The 16409-nt window shown below is 37.4% G+C and overlaps 2 protein-coding genes across 3 annotated transcripts in view; both read left to right on the top strand.

Annotated features, from left to right (window-relative positions):
• Positions 1-3117, top strand: part of LOC100175360 (testis-specific serine/threonine-protein kinase 1-like) — a 5203-nt gene extending 2086 nt beyond the window's left edge. The window contains exons 4-7 of one of the 2 annotated variants that reach the window (XM_018815339.2): positions 685-845; positions 1414-1592; positions 1896-1999; positions 2482-3117. In XM_018815339.2, coding sequence (XP_018670884.1) covers positions 685-845; positions 1414-1592; positions 1896-1999; positions 2482-2851 — 814 coding nt within the window. In that variant the 3' untranslated portion in view covers positions 2852-3117. Of the gene's footprint in view, positions 1-684; positions 846-1411; positions 1593-1895; positions 2000-2481 lie in introns of both variants that reach the window. The other variant, XM_026838189.1, reaches the window with a different exon arrangement.
• A 1430-nt stretch (positions 3118-4547) lies between these two features.
• sspo (SCO-spondin) overlaps positions 4548-16409 on the top strand; it is a 51129-nt gene continuing 39267 nt past the window's right edge. The window contains exons 1-18 of the mRNA XM_026838181.1: positions 4548-4659; positions 5052-5193; positions 6127-6286; positions 6713-6934; positions 7305-7422; positions 7609-7766; positions 8110-8283; positions 8679-8869; positions 9034-9190; positions 9709-9812; positions 10071-10309; positions 10846-11049; positions 11924-12053; positions 12264-12375; positions 12774-12907; positions 13179-13368; positions 13546-13695; positions 13994-14120. Coding sequence (XP_026693982.1) covers positions 4613-4659; positions 5052-5193; positions 6127-6286; positions 6713-6934; positions 7305-7422; positions 7609-7766; positions 8110-8283; positions 8679-8869; positions 9034-9190; positions 9709-9812; positions 10071-10309; positions 10846-11049; positions 11924-12053; positions 12264-12375; positions 12774-12907; positions 13179-13368; positions 13546-13695; positions 13994-14120 — 2759 coding nt within the window. The 5' untranslated portion in view covers positions 4548-4612. The remainder of the gene's footprint in view (positions 4660-5051; positions 5194-6126; positions 6287-6712; positions 6935-7304; positions 7423-7608; positions 7767-8109; positions 8284-8678; positions 8870-9033; positions 9191-9708; positions 9813-10070; positions 10310-10845; positions 11050-11923; positions 12054-12263; positions 12376-12773; positions 12908-13178; positions 13369-13545; positions 13696-13993; positions 14121-16409) is intronic.

The following is a 16409-nucleotide window of genomic DNA, read 5'->3' as shown; positions in this document are numbered from 1 at the left end:
TGCACGCTTACCAGTTACCACGTATGTAACTTATTTATCCATGCATGGAGGGGCAACTACAGTCGTTATAACACGGTTGTTCTGTTTCATACACTTCGTGCCGGCTTACAAGTTACCACATATGTAACTTATTTATCCTCGCATGGCGGGGTAACTACAGTCGTCATAACGTATCGTTATACCGTAATCGAAGAAACAAATAAAGCTATTTATATTGTAACTGTTATTCGCGAATTTTATTACAGAAATGTAACTTTTATATTACTTAGGCAAGTGATGGATACGTGTACATTGTCATGGAAGCTGCTAGAAATGGGGATATGCTTCGGTTTGTTCAAAAACGGGGAGCGTTGCCCGAGTACGACATCAAGCGGTATTTCTGGGAGCTCTGCCAAGCTATTAACTATTGCCATGAGAAGAATATTTGCCACCGGTAAGCTGGATGTATGTAACTTGCTTTATCCTTGCATGGCGGGGCAATGACAGTCGTTATAACACGGGTGTTCTGATTCATACACCATGTGCCTGCTAACGAGTTACCACATATGTTACTTGTTTGTCTTCGCATGGCGGGGCAATGACAGTCACACGGGTGTTTTGTTTTTATACACCTCGTGTCCGCTTACGAGTTTACGTATAGTCACAAACTTCAAAACGTAGCGTTTTTCCATTTACTATTTCCAGAGATTTGAAGTGTGAAAATCTGCTTCTTGACAAAAACTTCAAACTTTTGCTCACCGATTTCGGATTTTCTAAACCGATGAACACAGACGCTAGAGGGCGCATGGTGTTAAGCAGTACCTTTTGTGGATCGGCTGCTTATGCCGCTCCCGAGATAATACAAGGTAACTAAACAAACCTGACCAAACAACTTAATTTTAGCATGGATATAGCGGGTTAAGGTAAAATGGTTAACGTTTGCATTCTCTTTTTCTCGTTTCACTTGGTAGTAAACAAAGAGTATATTTAAACAGTTTTAAAACCGTATCCTCACAACTTTCATTGACCCTTGTTATAACGACTGCCGTCGCACCACTACACAAATATATAACAGTTACATTTTTTCCTTTATTCTCACAAAATTACATGTGGTATAACTCGTTAACGGGCACGAGGTGAACAAAACAGAACACCCGTGTTATAGCAGGGTGGGGGAAGACGGGACACCTTTTCATTCTATTTTATCGCACCATTTAGTAGTAAACAAAGAACATTATGAAACCATATCCTCACAACTTCCATAGACCGTGGTTAATTGTTTAAAACACAATCAGGATATTTGGATATTATGCGCCAAAGGTGTTCCATCTTACCCCACACTACTGTATACAACCACTGTCGTTTTTCGGCAACGCGAGAATAAAGCAATTAACATATTCATGCAATTCACCAAATTTTCCATTTTAAACACAGGCAAACCATACGACCCTCGTATGCACGATATGTGGAGTTTAGGTGTCATCTTATACATCATGTCTTGTGGCCACATGCCGTTTGATGATTCGAATGTTAAGAAGATGCTAAAAATCCAACTGAAGAATCATCTTCGGTTTCCACCCCGTGTTAATGACGTTCTGTCAGGGGAACTCAAGGTAAAAAACGAGTTTTAGCTCAAGAATGATGGCCAAAGGGAATACTGTTTTCACACAAAGTTACATACGTGGTAACTCGTAAGCGGGCACGAGGTGTATGAAACAGAACACCCGTGTAATAACAACTGTTGTTGCCTCGCCATGCGAGGATAAATAAGTTAAATTCATTCATTCATTTCTATGCTTTATTCGTGATAATTCAGGCATGTAATCTGTAAATAATCTTTGTTTACTACCAAGTAGAAGTACAAGTAAAATATTGACCATCTTACCCCACCCTACTAACTTTTCTTAACTTGGCAGACTTTGATTCGTCAGCTGATACAACCGGATGTGACGCAGAGAGCAACAATGGCGAAAGTTCTGGAACATCCTTTCTTTTATGGATATCAAGAATTAAGAACGAGGTGGGAAAATTGTGTGGACAAGTTGTAATCGTATTATGCCTGATGGCAACTATATCCTTTAAAGGTGTAATCTCATTTTTAAACCTGATGTTTGCCTCTTATGCCTGATATCGTTGGTTATGCATTTCTAAACTCGAGGCTGGCTGCTACCATGTTTGCGTGTGTGTGTGTCCTGTTGTCCAGGTTACTTTTGCCTACATTTTACCCCTTTCGTTCGGTAAAGGGTTTGTACCTACCTCTGAAACAGAGGTTGGGGAGTTCAAGGTTCATCCCGGGCTGCCCCCAATGTGTGCGTAAATGCTTCCTTGCACTTCAAGACCTAATTTCTCGGACCTTGTTTAAGAACGTCAATCACAGCGTGTGCAATATTCTGTGTTATTCAGATACGCGGTTTATTTTATTCAGTTAAGATAGAAAATGCAGATTTTAATCAGGTAGTCAGTAAGTTGTAAAGTCAACTGGCAAGCATAACTTTATTTCAGACCCAGCACTGCTCTGAATGCGACAACCAGCGTCGCTCAACAAATCTACCATTATTTCACTGGTGGTAGGCCGCCCACAAGCCCTGCCGCCGCCGCTGCTGCTGGGCAAGAAGATAAAGGCGGATGCAGCCACGATTCGAGGCGCCAGTCACGCCACCAAGAAAGCAGTGGCACGAGGCCACGCCACGGTTTTTGCGACACTGGCCATACTAGCTGTGAAGTGACAAGTACATGTGATAGCGCCCCTGCAGTTGAAACTAGACACCGCCGTTCACATGATGCTACTGATTGCTGCGGAAGTTCCACATGCGATCCTTACCAGCGCTCCCCATGCACGCATAAACGTGTGCGACCAAGTCATAGAAAATAACTGAATTCAACATATTTTTTTTCATATATTTAATATACATTTCCTGCCACAGTGCTTTTAACTTTTAAATCAGTAATTTCTTCCCTTTGTCCCACTGCTGCTCCCACCTAAGAAATTCGACGTTTACTATTAATAACTATTAAAATTTTGTGGCACTGTTTCGGCTTTTCCCTTTAGACTACTTTACTTAGAATTAAATAATACCATTTTCATATTTAGGAATATATACAACGCTGCAGTGTAAGTAATTTTCAAATCAGTAATTTTTTCTTTCTTATTACTGTCCAGGCCATTTTCTGTATAGCCCACTTCAGTTATTCGAGCTAATTATATTTATACTAATTATATGGCGTATACTTACAAAAATAACTTGTACTTTTGGCTGTCCGGAATTCTCTTTTCGTGTATGTGACTTCTTCTGTATATGTTGGAGCCTACAGCACCTGTGATGTATTTAAAGTTTATTGCCTTAAGGTGGCTGTACACAGTATCCGGAATTCGTCCGTTTTGTCTGTTTTGTCCTGATTTCGCTGCCGCATGCGGAACTCTGTAATGGGTTTGCACACAACTTCGTAAGCGAATTCGCATGCCGGATACTGTGTACACCTTTACGCGTTTATAAGAAACCACAATTGTATCGAAAAAAAATTGCTGGAGTATATAAAATAAAGTGGGGTGGGGGAATACGGGACACCTTTAGCGCATAATATCCAAATATCAGAATGAAAGGGTGTCCCATATTTCTCCACCCTACTATATATAACTACCGTAACGCCATCCATTTTCGCCCAGCTAGCGTTAGTTACAAATCTTTATATAACACAATTACTATTTCAGTTTAATTTTAGATAAATATTACTAGAGTTATGTAAGATTACCACACGCTGTGTGTAACAAACATATAATACGTCACAGAGAGGTCATTGTGACGTCCCGTGGTCTTTCACACCAAACCCGAGGACTGGACTCAAAATGAACTCGATTGTGAACTTTTGATTTTGTTTATATAACTGCAACATAATGTTATCCAACAAACAATACATTATCTGCGAATATAAAGTGTATGTGGTGGAGTGGGGTAAAATGGGACATTATTTTTTTAAACAAAGGATATTTACAGGATTATATATAACTGTATCCTCACTATTTTAAAACAGCGTTTTCATTTGTTAAAAACACGATTAGGAAATATGGGATTTTGGTGCTAACGGTTTCCCATCTTACCCCACAGTACTATAACATGCCACCCCAAACAAAATAAAAAAAATGCAAAACATTATGTTTATATTAATTACAAGTTATATTATATAAGAGAGTTTCATAATTTATATGTTCACCTTTTTCTACAGCTCACAACCGAAAATAAAATAAAAGTAATATTTTCGTTTTAATTTTAATGTTCAATGTGTTACTTACTTTGAAGTGATTGTTTTTTTATTTAAACAACATAATATATATTGTTACGTCACAATCATGCTTGTTTCGTAACACGGCCGTCGCTCGCAGCTGCAGTTATTGTCTAATATGATCCACAATTGTTACGTCACACAGCGCATTGTCATGACCTTATTGCGTGTTTGCTAATCCGAGAACGATTTTTCGGGATGGCAACATGCATTTGACAGATCGGGAATTTTGACAAGCAACGACCGATATATAAGAGCGACCAATTCGTCAAAAGTCAATTAGATTTATCTACTGTTGTTGTGTAGTGCATGCGTAATAACTGATACGACAGATTTCTATAACGAGTGCGAAGTGATGCTACGATTTTTGTTTCTGCTGGTTCTATTCGTCGATATTAAATGGTATGTTTTACTATATATTATTGTATCTATGTTTAAATACAATGAATTCGTATATTTTGTTATTAATAATATATCATACACGTGGAGCTGTAACACGTTTGTTGCATATTTGATCTTCTGTAACCTGTTTGTTATATATATGGTCCTCGCTATAGTACTGTGGGGTAAGATGGGATATCACTAGCAAATAATATCCCGTATTTCCTGATCATGTTTTTAACAATTAAAAACGTGTGAAGTCACGCTTATCAAATTATTTAAATATTCTTTGTTTACTTCCACATGGAAGATAAAAGAGAATGAAAACATGAACCATCTTACCCCACCATACTATATCTCAATACATCTTGACATTTAGCATTGTCATTTTTTATTTTATTGTTACGTCACAGTGCATGGGCAAGATGGTGCGCAGTGAATCAAACAACAATCGAAGAGATTGTGACGTCACAGAGGGAGGAGCGAAGCGTTGATTGTTTAGAATTATACAAGTTTGTTCAACGAGGTTGGAAATATGATGACGTCAGAATGAAGGTAAGTTTTAGTTATTTTGTGGTTTAAATTTTAAAACTAAAACAAAGTTAGATTTGTTAAGTTTTTAAAAATAAGAAAATTTAGTTTAAATTTTATAAATATAATAAACATTTTCTGGGTTCTTATGAATTAAAGGTTATGATTTATATCCGTTTAAATATCCGTGTTATACTGGTGATTGTGCCGTCACACGACGATAAACAAGTTGCATTCATTCACGTTATATTGCGCTTATAAATGTTTTGGGTGCCGCGTGTGTAACATGTGTTACTCACATACGTTTCGCTCTCTTGGCGCAAAATGTGCGAAAAACGTTAATTGCTAATAGTTTGTCTTGGAGGCGCCTCCATTTTGCGAGACAAAAGTTACAGAGAGTTCAGAAAACAGTTGCATGCAGCAAGAATAAGTGTTTAATAATTTAGATTTGATACATTCAAGACGAACTTTTTGTTTTTGTTGTTTCTTTGAGCTTGTTGTTACATTTATTTGGAGCGATTAATTATATATATATATATATATGGGGGGGGGTTAGGCTTATACGTATATTAAGATCATGAGATGTTGTATTATAGCTATCAGTTATAAATGATTTATTTTTGCTATGTTATAATTGTTGCTGTTGAAACAAACTGCTCTGTTCAATCGGATTTTTCAACATAATGTACAGTAAACGGCATTATAGAAAGGATAAACGGTAGCAACCTTTTCAATACGTATATATTGAGCGGTAATATACGAAACCGTTAGAAACTATAACCAATATTTTCTAAACGGGTTTTAAACAAGTAAGTCGCCCCCTTAGAGTGGCGAAAATAAGTTATAAATTTCTGTAAATATCCTTGGTTCACTACTAAAAGTGATGATAAAATAGAATTAAAACACTACCCATCTTACCCAAACCAATCCCATAAACAAAACAAATGTTTCCTACAGTCACGTCACAGTGGAACCACTGGTGTGACGTCATACTTCAACAGTCAAGGCGATGACGCAATGTGTTACGTATATCTTCCCGAACGAACACAACGTCGTAATGTTACAAGGATTGTACAAGTATGCTGCGCTGGGTTTCGTGGCGATAAATGTGAACTGAGTGAGTGAATTGTGCAGTTAACTTTTGTTTTAACGTATAGAGGGTGGGGAAGATGGATCACATTTTCATTTTATTTTCCCGTCCCATTTGGTAGTAAACAAAGAACATTTAAAGAATTATAAAACCATATCCTCACGACTCCCATGGACCGTTGTTAATTGTTTAAAAAACACGGTCAGAATATTTGGATATTATGTTCTAAAGGTGTCCCGTCTTACCCCATCCTACTATAGTACTGCGGGGAAAGATGGGTGCCGTTTGCACCTAAATCCCATATTCTGTAATCGTATTTTGACCATTTTACAACGCTCTATTGAGGGTCTTGAGCATGCTGTTAGATGGCGGGCGTTTAATCCAAATCTTTTTTATTGTCGTTTTCTACATTAGGCATTTTTTATACAGTATTTAAAACTTTCTTCTTAACAGAAACAGATGACACCGTAGTTTGCCACTTTGACGAAGCATGTCCGGTTATTGCGGCTGATGACGTCACCACGACGTCATTATCAGGGAGGTTTTTCACCAAAGAGACATGTTGTTCTTTACTTGGTGGAAAATCTTGGCGTTTCCATGGCGACCATGTGTGTCACGTGTGTAGTGACGTGACGTCACGAAAGGGTAACCATGCGAAACCGTTTCCCGCTTTTGGTAAGTGTTTATGGTTGCCTTAACTTAAACAGTATTTTGTAGCGTGTGGAATAAATAGAACAGACCGCGTGTTTTTCTACCAGTAGCATACGTGGTAATCATATATCTATATCCTATTTTTAAAAGCAAATATTCTAAAAAGCAAAAATCAAAATACCTGTTTGTGCATTAAATATTAACAACACATTTTTGAGTAATAAACCTTTAAAAAATGTATTAAATTATTTTTAACCTTATTTTTTCATAAACAATTTCTTTATTTTTCTTTAAATTGATTATTTTACCAACAGACTTTAAGTTATTTGTTTTTAATTATTAATTTACCAATTTTTTAAGTCAATTTTGTAAATTGATTATTATTGATACACAGACACCCGTACACCTGCGTGCGTCACGTGGTCAGATCATTACGTCACATTCGATGGCGGTAGAGGTCACGTGGTCAACGACTGCGCGCATAGGTTGCTAACTTCAACGGATGGAACATGGTAAACTATTGGTTTATAAATAATTTCATTTTAATTTCCTTTCTCTTTTTGGCTTATGTGTATGTATTTCATATTTTTTGTTGCTAATCTATAGTTTTACAGTCTTACACGGTGAATTGACTATAATAACTGCAACGTTCAGGTATTAAGATTACAGATTTGTAAATTTAACATTCTTTGTTTTAGGTGGGTGGACGTACAAACTGTAAAATGCGAAAATGGAACAAATTGTGGAAAGAAATTGTTGGTCGTGTTGGAAAATGACGTCACAATAACGTTTGTTGAAAACGAAATTTATTTCAACGATCGTATGGTCTCCAACCGGTCGCCATTCGTGGAAAAAGGTAAAAAAATGGGATTATTTTTTTGCGGCGGAAAGGTAATTAGCACGCCGGCATCTTGTCCAAAGTTTTTCTGCTACCATTGTGGGCGTGTGTGTCTTTGGACACCTGACCGATATTGCTTTAACTCAGTGGCCACTTCATATGGGTTGTCAAATTTGTCAGCTATCTCTAAATATATGTAATAATATCCCTAAAGTTGTATACGTGGTAACTCGTAAGCAGGCACGAGGTGAATGAAACAGAACACCCGTGTTATAACGAATGTCATTTTCCGGTCACCATATGGGAAAAAAAGAAATTACATCCAAATCTATTACATTCAATAGCATTTCATTATTTCCAGGTGTCATCATCAAATTCTTGGATTTTTTCGTTTCCATTGAAACTCCTATTGGACTGACTGTGACGTGGAACAATGCATCCATTGTTGTCGTCACAATAGGAGAAACCTTGGATGTAATGGAGACTAGAGGATTGTGTGGGGTGCATGGGGAGGTCGAAAACTGGAGGGTACAAGGTGAAAAAATCTAAAACATTTTCTGTATTTTGCCCAAATACTTAATATTCTAATGATAACTGATGCAATAGTAATATAGTACTTTGAAGTAAGATGGATAGCGTGGAAGTTTAAAAAACCTATCTTGTCGTTAAATTATGTAGTAGGTTGGGGTAAGATGGGACATGTTTCCATTCCCTTTTCTTCTTCAATCTGGTAGTAAACAAAGAACATTTATAGGATTATATAAAGGCATTTTCTCGACTGTAAAAGAACGTTGGTAATTGTTTGAAACACAATTAGAATGTATAGAATGTTATGTGCTAACGGTATCCCATTTTACCCCAACTTGCAATACGTTGGTTAGAAACACCTGTGTTAAAAATTCCTATTACGCTTTTATATTCTTAACATAGACATCATTACACCAAACAATGGCTTACATAACGGTCCTCCCTCCTTCCAATGCAACGATCAATCGGTTCAAGTGTTCGACGATTGTGACGTATCAAGTGTGCAAATCTCGCGTTCGCTTTGTGACGTCATAATATCGGAACCTGCTTTTGATCAATGCAGGGAAATTCTAGAACCAAAACATTTTTATGACGTAAGTGTTTTGTGACGTCAGTACTCATGAGGGCAAATTTTATAACGTTTACTTCTGTGACGTCATTTTTTGTGATGAAAGTGCTTCGTCACGTCATATTCGTTGACGTAACTGTTTTACGGGGTCAGTTATTGTTTAGTGTTAAATTTTATCTTTATATTTAGAGCTGCGTCAGTCAGAATTGTCGTGACGTCAACGTGACGTCATCAAATGAAACATTGTGTGACGTCATGTTGGCCTACCATATGCGATGTATATCTATTGGTATCAACACTCAAGATTGGATGGAAAGAAACGGCTGCTCGTGGGGATGCCCCGAAGGTAGGAACAATATATATATACTTATTGTATACGAGTGTGGCGTGTATATAACGACTGTCGTTTTGTTGTGTATTTCCTTCTTTTCACTGTACTAATTGACCTGATCTTCTTCCTTGCTGTATTCTTAGAAATAAAAGCGTTGTATTTTATATAGTAGGGTGGGGGAAGATGGGACACTTTTAGCACATAATATCCAGATATCCTGATCGTGTATTAAACAATTAACAACGGTGTATGAGAGTCATGAAGACACAGTTTCATTTTTCTTTGAATGTTCTTTGTTTACCGCCAAATGGGACGGAAAAATAGAGTTAAAAGGTGTCCCATCTTCCCCCACCCTATTGTATTATGAAAACATGTCAACTCTTACCCCAGCACCCTATACTTTAATTTAATTAATCAGCTTTCTACGCATATTTATTAATCCCCGCTGGTCCTGGAGCCATAGTTACTCTGTAAAATTCTTTGTTTACTACCAAATCGGACAATTATATAATTCTGTGTTATTTTTTACACAGGGATGGAATTTAGTTCATGCGTTTCCAAGTGTCCATCCACATGCGATGACGTGGAAGAGAATACGTCATCATATTGTACAGACAACTGTCTACCGGGTTGCAAGGTAAATTATCATCACATGTTTGTTCTGTTTGCATCGATTTTAATCAGTTTTTTTTTCAATATATATATATATATAGTACTGTTTGGTAAGGTGGATACCGTTAGCACATAATATCCTATATTTACTGGTCGTTTTTTAAACAATTAACAACGGTCTTATATTCATTGTTTGTTTACTACCAAATGGGATGACAAAAGACAATAAAAACATGTACCATTCTACCCCAATTTAATATATTTTAAATTTCGTGTCTCACAGTGCCCCGAAGGGAAGGTCCTATTTGTTAGCGATGACGTCACGAATCAGACGTGTGTGACGTCACAGCAGTGCCCGTGTCGTCACAGAGGGCAAACTTACGGTCAGGGATCGACGATAAAAGAACGATGTAATGACTGTGTTTGTGGGGCGAGGGGGAGATGGAACTGCTCGACCAATCACTGCAGCGCTACGTGTCACGTGGTTAGTGCAGGGCACGTGACAACTTTCGACCAATCAAAGTAAGTTACATCGATTGGAAATTAGGCAGACCAGAGTTTGTGCGTATACAGACAAGATACTTATATAACAGTAATTTCGCCAACCCGGTCATGGGTCACTGATGGGTTCACTAAATTGTAAACTAAACATGTAACGTCTAAAGTTTCAACTTATACCATCAATATATACAGTAGGGTGGGAGAAGATGGGACACCTTTTAACTCTGTTTTCTCGTCCCATTTAGCAGTTAACAATAAACAATCAAACATTTATAAATCTATATCTTCACGGCTCCCATAGACCGTTGTTCATTATTTAAAACACGACCAGGATATCTGGATATTATGTACTTAAGATGCCCCATCTTCCCCCACCGTACTATATGTTGGGTTCAGCTACAGTCCTGTTATTTAGCTGACACTTTCCCACACTTTTTATCCATAGCGTGTTTTAACGACTGATGTCGTTTTGCTGTTAATTCCCTTCCTTTCGTTCTTTAAATATAACATGATCTTTGCAATCGAAAAGAATTATCACATCATGTTATATTGCGCAGATACATACTACCAGAAAGCACATGTTCGAAGCATATCTTGGTGGAACCCATTCATTCATCATCAAGTATTGTTCGAGTCGAAGCTGATATTCAACCTTCTCGTGGTATTTACTCGGTCCGTGTGACACTTGGTGCAGATCAAGTTATATTACGTAACAATATGTTGGTTACAGTGAACGGTAGCCAAGTGAAATTGCCATACAGGTCAGTTTTAAGGGTTAAAGTTCAAATTTCGTTTTTGTGAGACTGTTAAATCCCTTGTCACCATACCTTCGGGAAGCGACAGGCTTAAATATCTCAAGAGGTTCATGTGGTAGCATCCCCGTTTTGGGAAAGTGGGCCTTTTCTTGCCTGAACCCTGGGTCCCATAGTGTCCCACTGTAGCACCCCACCAATATAGAACAGAATGTGCATATACAATGCTGGGGTGATGGGCCAACTCTGGCCGAAACCCCAGGTCCCATGGCATGCCTCACTATAGGACCTCACCCATATAGAAGAGAATGTGCATATACAATGTTGGGGTGATGGGCCAACTCTGGCCTAAACCCCAGGTTCCATGACATGCCTCACTATAGGACCTCACCCATATAGAACAGAATGTGCATATACAATGTTGGGGTGATGGGCCAACTCTGGCCTAAACCCCAGGTCCCATGGCATGCCTCACTATAGGACCTCACCCATATAGAACAGAATGTGCATATACAATGTTGGGGTGATGGGCCAACTCTGGCCTAAATGCAAGGTTCCATGACATGCCTCACTATAGGACCTCACCCATATAGAACAGAATGTGCATATACAATGTTGGGGTGATGGGCCAACTCTGGCCTAAACCCCAGGTCCCATGGCATGCCTCACTATAGGACCTCACCCATATAGAACAGAATGTGCATATACAATGTTGGGGTGATGGGCCAACTCTGGCCTAAATGCAAGGTCCCTGACAAAGACCCCACCCACATAGAATAAAATAGAATATACAACTATTTTGTGTTGGCATTTTTGCGCTTATGTTGATTGAGAATGTTGTACCAATGTAATTTTGCTTATTATCAAATTATTGCATTTCCAGAAATAAGTTGTTTTCGGTCCGCCACGCGACGACACATTCAATTATTCTCCGAAGTTTTGGAATAACTTTGGTCTGGATACCAAGTTTGGATTTGCTTGACGTCACAATGGAGCCTGTGTTCGCTAACAAGGTACATTTCTGGTCATTGTAAAATACTGGGTAGGTTGGGATACCGTTAGCACCTAAGTCCCATATTTCCTGATCGTGTTTTTAACAATTAAAAAATGCGTCAGGCTAAAAGAAAAATAAAGTTACAAAAAACTGGTTGTAAATTTTACACAAATGAAATGTTTTATAACTTGTTGCTATAAAATTATTAACAAATGATGTATTTTGAAAGGTGTTCGGTCTTTGTGGGACTTATAACTGGAACAATGGAGATGATTTTCTAACACGAGACGGCGACACAGAGTCGGTGTCGGATTTATTCGTATCCGGTTTTCGCACAGACGGTAAAATATGAGTTTTTGAGCACGTGTGTGTCGTTGTGGTACTTTTTTCATGTTGGAAGGTTTCAGGTTATCATGTAGCTTTAATATTAGTAAAACAACAGTTTTGTTGGGCACGCAAGTGATTGAATGGTGTGTCATTACGTAGTGTTTTTCTTTTACTTTATCTTACATATTAGACTACGGTTGCAATGAATGTGTTGTTATTTTAACTGATATGATCTTCGCTATTGTAACCGAAGGAATAATTTAAAATTACTTTATTTTACTTAAATATTTTGAATATCTAATCTAACCCCCAAAAAACCTAACTATTTCTGGTAAGTTTTCGTTTAAAATACGTGCCCATTCATTAAAGCTTTGTATATGCCATAAACTGTATTAACACATCTTATACACAGACGATGGTAAAGCATGTTACAATCAAGACAATGCGAACTCGACGTCATTTTCGATGAATCCTTGCGAAACTCATGCTCAAAGGAAGGAATATGCGAATAGATTATGCTCAGTTTTCAACAGCGAAAGTTTTCAGGTATATTTTTACGATTTTCCTACTAAGTATATAGGATATAATATATATGGTGGATGGGGAAAGACGGGACATCTTTTTATTCTATTTTTTCGGCCTATTTGCTAGTAAAAAATGAAATTCAAAGAAATATAAAACCGTATCCTCACCACTCCCATATATACTGTTGATAATTGTTTAAACACGATCAGGAAAAATAGTTTTTTTGTGCTTGTATAGTACCCGTCTTAACCCCATAGTACACGCAAATCGAAATATTAATCAAACCTTTTAGAATTGTAACCAAGTGATCGACGCTTCGTCTTTCCAACAAATTTGCTTCCACGATGTTTGTTCTTCTCCCGAACCCACCCCTGCTACAGCGTGTCGATCACTATCTGCGTATGCTCTCGCTTGTTTCCAAAGCAGTGACGTCACGATGACGTCGTCCTGGCGAGAGGACCCAGCTCTTGGTGGAGAGTGTGGTGCGTACAAATTTGAACATATTTTTAGAAAATAATTTGATATAAAGTTACCTAGTTTTTTTGAGAAAATTACCTTAAAAGAACATTGTGAATTGCGCAAAATACAATTAGAAAACGTGGAATGTTATGTGCTAAGGATATCCCATCATACCCCACAGTAATATATTTCAATTACAGACGTCAGTTGTCCGCCACATTTACTCTTCGACGAATGTATCCCATTCGGAATGACGTCATGTGATGACGTCAGCAGACCGTTACCTGGATACAACGGGAAATCCCCCACAACAGAAGCACCTTGCATGCCAGGGTGTAAATGCGCGGAGGGTAAACGCATTTTTTCCACAGAGCTAAACTTTGAGGAAGGTTTTACCCACTCAGTAATGAGAGGTACCGATGGAAAAAGAGTGAAAGTTTTAGAGTTATTATTCTGTTTTATTAAATATTTTCTCAGTTATGCAGATTTAAATTTCGTTTTTTAGTAAATTTTGTTTGTTTTAGTTTTAGAGAATTAATGTTTATTAATCTGTGAGAATTAGAAAGCTTAAGGTTTTAAATTTATCGTTTTAATAAAACTTTTGTTTTAAACAAGTTTTTTTTTAATTTTAATTTTTGTTTTATGTAGGACTCGCTACAAGGGGTTTTCCCGGACACGAGAACAGCATATGCGTTGCCACAGAAGAATGTCCTTGCAATATTAACGGGAGAATTTATGAAGTTGGATTCGAAAAGCAAACTGGATGCATTCACTGGTGAGAAACCTTGTTTGGTAACTTACAGATTATAAATCATATAGTATGTGGAATAGAACACCCGTGTTAAATAGTCGGATGGGATAAAATGGGACATGTTTTTATTCTCTTTTCTCGTCCCATTTGGTAGTAAACAAAAAATGTTTACAGAAGTATATAACCGTAGCTCTGTAGCTCTAAAAAGGCGTTCTTATTTGTTAAAACACGATTCGAAAATTTGGGATTTAGGTGCTAACAATATCTCATCTTACCCCAGCCTATCAATATTATGTCGTTTTGATCTCATATTTTGGTCTGTTACGTCACAATGAAATTAACCTTCTCTGTGACGTCAGGATAGGTTGAATTCATCGTGGTGTAGCTGACTTCTATCTACGAGACGAAATCGATAATTATTATCCTGAATTTGATACGATTGTATACTGTCCTGCTTATCCCGGGTCGATAGCAAAATGTAGTTTCATTATGATATGATTGCAGCATTTTTTTTATTTATTTTTTTTTATTATAACATTTTGAAAAGTTTTTAGTTTATAATATAAAAAATTATGAATTTTTTTTTATATAAAGATATTTTTAAATTTAATGATTAAAATTTTTTTGTTTGCCAGCACTTGTCTTGCTGGATTATGGAATTGCTCTTCTGAGTCCTGTGGCGCCACCGTGCGGTGCCCCAACAACATGATTCACAGCCACAAGGTGACGCCATGTAGTCAGCTCAGTTGCGAGGACCTTGACCGGGGTGATTCATTACGTAACAACGCTCTTTGTGACGAGGGAGTCGCGTATGAAGGATGCAAATGCCCCGACGGTCTAGTTTTGCTGGTGAGCTGATTTTTCATTGCGATTTTTTTATTTATTTTAAAACGAAGTATTGTACATATATTTACACATATACTAGGCTGGGGTAAGATAGGAGATGTTTTCATTATTATTTATCGCCCAACTTAGTAATAAACGAAGAATATATATTTAAAGAATTATAAAACCGTATCCCCACGCCCCTAAGAAAAGTATTGTTAATTGTTTAAAACACGAGTAGGAAATATGGAAATTAGGCGCTAACGGTATCCCATCTTACCCCACAGTGCTACAGTTCATACATAAAAATAGCAGTGTAGTTAAGGCCAACGTATTACAGACACAAGCGCTACCTAAATACCTTGCACCAGGTGTAACAGTTAATGTAAATATGCTATAAAACCATAGTATACTGAAGTGATAGTACGCTAACGAGACCACGTGACCACTTTTCACGCATGAGTGCACAGTTGCACATCGCCCGACAGTTCAGCCAGACAGTGCAGTATAACAGTGCAAGGCAGAGTCCGTATATAAGCATTTTTATATGTTTATATACGGAAAAGGATCGCGAAAATTGTTGTATAATGTACAGTGACACATTTTTAATAGTTAAGCGAATTTGACTGATCGTTTGCGAAAAGAAATTACATTTGTAGCCAGATTGGAAATAATCATCATAGAATAGCTATAGCTTATAATATACAATGGCCTCTGCTTCATCCAGTACTGCACAGTGTTCTAAAGATATTAATGTCCAAGAAGAGTTGAACGAAAGTTTTCTGGACGACCTATTTGCTGATTCTCTGACAGGCAGCACCAGATATAAGGACTTTACATGTAAAAATATCAGAACTTATGCATTGAGTTCTGATCCAGCAGATATTGAACCTACTGATTTCGGAAAAAATTTTAATTCTTTTTGTAAAAGAGTCTGTGAAAAGGAACTGTCCAATGATGGTGAACGTATCATTTCTAATATTATGGCTGAATTTGCAATGAGCGGGTTCAAGAACCGGGACAAAGTTATAGCTAAATTTCCACAACATTGCAACAACGCATGCAGTTTATTCAAATCGGAAAATAAAAATTCAATTGCTGCCCACAACTTGTTAAAAATTTTAAAAGAAATAATGCAATACAAACCCCCTGTTGTAAACCCTGATGGTTGTGAATCTATTGAAACTGAAATTACTCCATATGTCTTTTCAACCATTGAACATTTAGGAGGTTACACTATAAAAAAAGCTTTGAGTTTTTTTCCATCAAAAACCAAAATGGTGTTACTACTCCAAGGTGACGAGCGACGAGGGTCTCTTATTGACATGATGGAGAAAGTGCCTGGACTGCTTAAATGCCCATCTGCAGACTACCTGTATGTGCTCCAGCAAATTTACGTCCTTGCTGTGAAGGAAACACACAAAAATCCAAGGGAAATTGATTTTAATGCAGTGTTTCATAAAATATGGAAAACAACATTTATGAAAA

Source organism: Ciona intestinalis, unplaced genomic scaffold (assembly GCF_000224145.3).
Source record: "Ciona intestinalis unplaced genomic scaffold, KH HT000065.2, whole genome shotgun sequence".
Lineage (NCBI taxonomy): Eukaryota > Metazoa > Chordata > Ascidiacea > Phlebobranchia > Cionidae > Ciona > Ciona intestinalis.
Note: the sequence above shows the minus strand (reverse complement) of the source record. Positions and strands in the feature narration are given on the sequence as shown.